Here is a 6619-nt window from a genome sequence, read left to right as displayed (position 1 = left end):
AAATTTCTTCATTTTCCTTGTTTAGAATCAGAGGTGCTAGTTTCAAATACTTTTTAGTCTTAAATCTGTATGCTAGATATTGAATAAGGTGGTTTTATTGTTTTTTGTCACTTTGAATAATATTTCTGTTCATGTTAAAAACAAAATCAACACTCTGTATGAATATATCAGGTGACCGTTAAGGCCCATGGGCCTCTTGTTATATTTTGTAAGTACAAGGAAGAAGTAAATATATATACTTATAAACCGTATGAATGATGATTGACGGACGTGGCTCAGAGACGAGACGATATGTGAACTGACTGTATGCTATTTCTTGTGTATTTATTTATGAAAATATAACAATTTAAGAACATGACACAACTGCCGCTGCTGTTTGACAAGAATTTGCACTGTGTCAAAATATTATCCAATCCGGTGTAAGGGAAATAACTCTTAGGTTGGTAAAGTCGCATTGAGAAATATAATTCCAGAATATGTGTGAGATTTTGTGATGAATTGTGTGTTCAATGACAGTAAATTAAGTCACCACATATATAAATAATTATTATTAATATGAATAAAAAATAAATAAAAATAAAAGGAGTACAATGTCTCTTTTCTCCATGCATGTTTTCCCACTACTGTTAATTATCCTTCATTTCACAAGCACACAATGCACCTATTCTTTATTACCCATTCACCGATTGCCATTCTGCGCGTAAATGCTCATGTCACATCATTGAAGGGTGCTAATTAATGAAAATTACAACAAGGCATCACAAAAGAGGGTGAAAAAAGAGGAGAGGGAGAAATGTTTTTAAGGCATCTTTTAAGATGTGATTGATTTTGAAAATTCCAAAGGCAACATCATCACATGACCTGATTTTCAATTAGCAGAATACAGAACACATATCTGAGGTATTATAGTAGATATTGATGCTCAACATGTTACTGAAGCTATTCAATTTAAAGTGGTGAGCGGCTTTAATGTCACACTGACATAATTCTAGTTTCTGATTAATTTTCAAAATAGTAAATGACTGTTCATGGTTGAAATGCATACTCTTTCATCTTAGTGATGATATTAAAATCAACTTGCTTCAAAACCTATTCACATCTTATAGAATATAAACATATTTGAAAGCAACTAGGTTTCATATCATCATAAATGATAGCAATCTGTATTATAATCCATATACATGTATTTACATTCAAAATAGTAAACAAATTATTTTTATCTTTCGAGTGCTTTGTTATAGTTCATGATTAATTGTAAACAAATTGATAAGCCAAATGGCGGAACACTCATTTTTTGGGGCCAAGTAATGTTTCTGTCATCACCATTTTATTTGGTTCACAAATGTCAATTGAAAACAATTTGAGAACTTCCATCCGAGTTTGAAATTTATGTCACAGCAAAATAGATACCTTGATTAGGGTCTTTAGAATTAGTATGAATACAAGTAAGGTATTTATTTTGTCGAAGTTTGTTTTTATTGAACAAAACAGAAGGCATAAACCTTGAATGGACCATATTTTTATAGTGTAAAACAAAAGACTTACTTTTGAGTTTGAAATATAACTTCTGATAGTGTTAGTGTTAATCTTTTGCATATAACATATATGCTGCATGGCTAGGCATTCTAAGCAACATCATTGTAAAACATGAACTGCTTATCACACATCTCAAGATTTTCGTGAAGAGTGATTTCTTTCCGGTGCTGACCTAATTTGGGTTGTCTCCCTTTACTAAATTACATGACAGTCCAAACAAAAGAAATGGACAGAAGCATTGTTATGAAATGGACAGAAGCATTGTTATGAAATGTCTGATACAGATTGCTGGTCCAGCAGACTAAGATTTGATCATGAGCACCAAATCATTTCAGGCGATACATGTGAAGAATGGTGAAGATGTGGTGATCCAAGGTCTATATGCTTGTGGAGAAGCAGCTTGCGCTTCCGTTCACGGGGCCAACCGTCTTGGTGCAAACTCCCTCCTCGATCTGGTCGTCTTTGGCCGTGCATGCGCCAACACCATCAAGGAAGAGAATCGACCAGGCGAAGCCATTGGTAACATAAAAGATGTAAGTAGCAATGATGCAATCAGTCAAAGAATTTTTATTTGACCCGTAGAATTTCTGAAAATACTGAAATTTAATATGGTGGGACCCATATGTTTTATCATACAGTGGAAAAAGACCCAAACAAACTAATTGTAGGTTGATCACTGAGTCATGATGATTTTTTTTAACTACTAAAACATACCTAGATTGTCATGTTTTTAAGCATGGAACTGTATTGATATGGCATTTACAGCCTATATGAATGACACATCTTTTCGGGCAAACATAGTGTGCACTATCACACTATGGTTTATTTGCTTGCAATGATAGGATATGGGAAGGATGTCCATATACAACATTCCTGCATATGACAGTCTCTGTAAGGTATTATGTGTTGTGATATTTGTAAACATCAGTTTTGTGAGAAAAAAGGGTTTAATATATATATTTCTCTCTCCCAATGATATTTCATAATAAATGGACTGTATACTAAATAAAACATGGTCCAGAAATTTGCCTTTCACTTGTTTAACCCATATTTGACTTATGTTACAGAAGGTGAAAAAGGCTCAAGTAAACTGCGGTGAAATTACCTTGTTTGAAATTTGACACTCACTTTTCTGTAGTACAAGTTTCGTTTAGATTTAATCATGATGCAAGGATGAAAGTAACTGATTTTAACATTCAATGTAGAACGCTGGAGAGGAATCGATAGCCAACTTAGACAAGCTCAGACACGCCAATGGAAGTACACCTACAGCTGACCTGAGGCTTAAGATGCAAAAGGTACGATACTGAAAACCTTAGACCTGAATCTGTGTGATGCATGATGTCAGAATTCAGGTTTTATCCGATTAATTTCCAAATGTTTCATTATTAGTGCAGAACTGCTAACTCTACGATTTAAGAGTAATAATTACAATTTTTAGGTCTGAAATACCCCTTTAAGATTTTACTAGTAAAATTATGAATTTTAAAATTCCACAATTTTTCTATTTTGTTTGTTAGTTTTACTGTAATATGGCATTGATGTCCGTTATCAGTATTATAATCATAATCACACGTGAGCTAATTCTTCAAGGTGGAATAGACAAGAGCAAAGCTTTGAATTGAATGAAAAACCTTGTTTCTAGAAAGGAAAATAGCTGAAAAATGTGTTAATTTTGAGAACAAATTAGAAATTGTTTGTCAAGTGGTTTAAAAAGGAGTATTTGAAAAAGTTTTCAAAAGAAACAACATATGCATGATGTATTAGATGCTGTTGTGATTTATCACGGTTTAAAAAATGAAAAGACAAACTGATAAACCAGAATCATAAAATCATTTAATGTTGGATTTCTGAAGATGGATTCTTTCTTCATAAAAATTAGTCTAAAACCAGGATAATTCTGTGTAATCGCTGAAAGTTTGTTGTCCGAGTCTTGATGACGATATTTTAATCTTGAAAGTTGGCAGCTTTGTCAGCGTACTAAATTCTATCTGTAGTTATCATTCATCGAGAACCTTTAATTTGAGACGTCCAAAGATGGATTCTTTCATCATAAAAATTAGGCTAAAACCGGGATAAATCTGTGGAATTGCTGAAAGTGTGTTGCCTGAGTCTTGATAACGATTATTAAATCTTGGAAGTTGGCAGCTCTGTCAGCGTACTAAATTCTATCTGTACTTATCATTCATTGAGAACCTACAATTTGAGACTCCAAGATCTGCGAGCTATCTCTCTTTAATATATTGCTGGAATCTGATGATCATGTTATGATAAGTGGTCTTTCTTATAATTAACACAGGTGATGCAGAACAACGCTGCTGTGTTCCGTGATGGCCCCATCCTTAAGGAAGGAGTGGAGAAAATGGATGTTCTCTTTAAAGAAATGGAAGACATCAAGGTACTAATCGCAAACTACAAACATTTATAAACTGTAATTATATATTTTTTTAAATTGTGTATGTGTGATTTGACGTAATTAAGTATTGAATGATTTGACCCATATAAGAACTGCAGGGATTTTATGTAATTAAGAATTGAATGATTTGACCTATACAAGAACTGCAGGGATTTTATGTAATAAAGAATTGAATGATTTGACCTATACAAGAACTGCTGGGATTTGACAGAATTAAGAATTGGATGGGTATGTAAATTGCCCTACTTTTGTTATTTAGGTGTCAGACCGTGGTATGGTGTGGAATACTGACCTGGTCGAGACCCTGGAGCTACAGAATCTGATGCTGAATGGTATGCAGACCATTGTCTCTGCAGAGGCAAGGAAAGAAAGCCGGGGAGCTCATGCTAGAGAAGACTTCAAGGTAATGAGTTGGTTGTAACTTTGTTTCACATCTGTTTTTATGCATTAAGGATTTTATGGATCAAGTCAATTTAAGGTACCGGTAAACACCAGTTTAGAATGGTAAAAATTAAGCTGATAAAGTCTACCTCCAAATTAGTAAGACTTTCCATTTACCCTAAGATAGTTATTTTGGAAATTCTAGTTTCGATTATGATTAGGGTCTAGGATATACCAGAGTTATAATCTGGATGCATCACGTATAATACCCAAAATACTAGTAAAAAATTATTGCATATGATATCCAAAGTTCTGATTTAGATGTATAACTTACACTATCAACAAACCTATTTTAGTGCACTCAAATTTTAGCGCAATATCAAATTTTGATAGGAATAGGGCATTTATGAATTGGCACAGCAGGAAAATATTCAATAGAGATTAGAATACAGGAACTTCAAATGGTGCATTCATAATTTGATGCACTAATTAAAATGCAAAAAGCGCAAGAAAGTTCTAGTTCAGATGCATCATGTTTGAATTTGAATACCGGTACTGTATACTTTAATACTTTACTAATTGGTATGTAAATTTGTGGTTTAGGTGGTTGTAGTGGAACTGTAAATATTATTGCAGTGAACACATGAAAATATCACTATAGAGTATAGATAATAAGACATTCAAGATCATAAGTTTTAACAACAGGTTAATATAAATATAAACTTTACTTGTTTTACAATAATTATAAAAACAAGTTATTTCAACTTTATATATTAATCACTCTTGTTGGCCAGGATGTTAGTGTGGGAGAGGGGATGGGTATTAATTTGGGAGGAAACTAGAGTACCCAGAGAAAACCCCATGTGGTCAGGTAGGTGTGGGAGGAAACTAGAGTACCCAGAGAAAACCCCATGTGGTCAGGTAGGTGTGGGAGGAAACTAGAGTACCCAGAGAAAACCCCATGTGGTCAGGTAGGTGTGGGAGGAAACTAGAGTACCCAGAGAAAACCCCATGTGGTCAGGTAGGTGTGGGAGGAAACTAGAGTACCCAGAGAAAACCCCATGTGGTCAGGTAGGTGTGGGAGGAAACTAGAGTACCCAGAGAAAACCCCATGTGATCAGGTAGGTGTGTGAGGAAACTAGAGTACCCAGAGAAAACCCCATGTGGTCAGCTAGGTGTCCCCAATACCTTACGTCTTATCGGGAAATCAAACCCTGGCGGTCTTTGAAAAAGGAAAGTGCGCCATCCACTGCGCCACCCGACCACCCTACAACAGGAAGTAAAACACCTTGCCCTCTGCAGCATGACGACTCTTCTAATTTAAAGTTATTAACAAATTTTATTTTGTTTAACAGGATAGAATTGATGAGTACGACTATAGTAAGGATGTGTCCGGACAGACCGCGAAACCTTTCAGCGAACATTGGAGGAAACACACCATGTCTTACCAAGACCATAACACCGGAAAGGTAATGAAATATTCTATAAAATGTTAAAATAATTAAATTATGCCTCCTTTAACTCATTCACCCCTGAAGATGCAACTTTGAATATCCTGTATTTTGTTGAATGATATTGAAACATCAAACAAGTTTCATGACAACAATTATGTATGCATTTATTTTAGGAATTATGTGTGCTTCAAGATGGAGAAATATTTGCTGCCTTTTAAGATCTGATAAAGATCTTATGATAAAATTTTCTGAGTTTGGATGAAAAAGATTGAGGTTAAAATTTTAAAAAATCCTTCTTTTAAATTTTCGCCATATAAAATTTTCCAACTTGAGATCAAAGCAAAAGACTGTTAAATTTTCAAAAAATCCTGTTTTAAATTTATGGTATTTCATATTAAATTGCATTGATCAAGTTGTTAGAGGAAAATAAAATAGTGCACACTATCCCCATGTGTTTAAATCTAGGATAGCCCGTGGATTGTTGTGTAGACAGAAAAGTTGGTTTTGTTTGATATTAGGTGAACAAATATTGTATTCAACAGATATCAAATTAAGTGGAATGTGTTGTTTAATCTAGAATGTATGTTTATATCAAAATTTTATGAAAATAATATTTTTTTGAAGGTCACACTGGAATACAGAGGTGTCATTGATGATACTTTGGACAAAGACAAGTGTGAAACGATTCCACCAGCAATTCGTTCTTATTAGATCTGGAGAACCTCATGTTTCAGTGAGTAAATAATGAATTATTGTTGATAAAAAAATGGTAATATGGCTTATTAATTTTACAGGATAGCAAATAATGTTACTGACCAACCATAATTCATCC

The 6619-nt window shown here is 34.0% G+C and overlaps 1 protein-coding gene across 1 annotated transcript in view; it reads left to right on the top strand.

Moving 5' to 3' along the window:
- The window catches only part of LOC110450908 (succinate dehydrogenase [ubiquinone] flavoprotein subunit, mitochondrial-like), a 20344-nt gene that overhangs the window by 12390 nt on the left and 1335 nt on the right, over positions 1 to 6619 (top strand). Inside the window, exons 10-15 of the mRNA XM_021498702.1 lie at positions 1872 to 2069; positions 2742 to 2834; positions 3836 to 3934; positions 4212 to 4355; positions 5689 to 5802; positions 6412 to 6520. Coding sequence (XP_021354377.1) covers positions 1872 to 2069; positions 2742 to 2834; positions 3836 to 3934; positions 4212 to 4355; positions 5689 to 5802; positions 6412 to 6498 — 735 coding nt within the window. The 3' untranslated portion in view covers positions 6499 to 6520. The remainder of the gene's footprint in view (positions 1 to 1871; positions 2070 to 2741; positions 2835 to 3835; positions 3935 to 4211; positions 4356 to 5688; positions 5803 to 6411; positions 6521 to 6619) is intronic.

This window comes from Mizuhopecten yessoensis, unplaced genomic scaffold (assembly GCF_002113885.1).
Source record: "Mizuhopecten yessoensis strain PY_sf001 unplaced genomic scaffold, ASM211388v2 scaffold5547, whole genome shotgun sequence".
Classification (NCBI taxonomy): Eukaryota; Metazoa; Mollusca; class Bivalvia; order Pectinida; family Pectinidae; genus Mizuhopecten; species Mizuhopecten yessoensis.
This window is presented reverse-complemented; position numbering and strand designations above follow the sequence as displayed.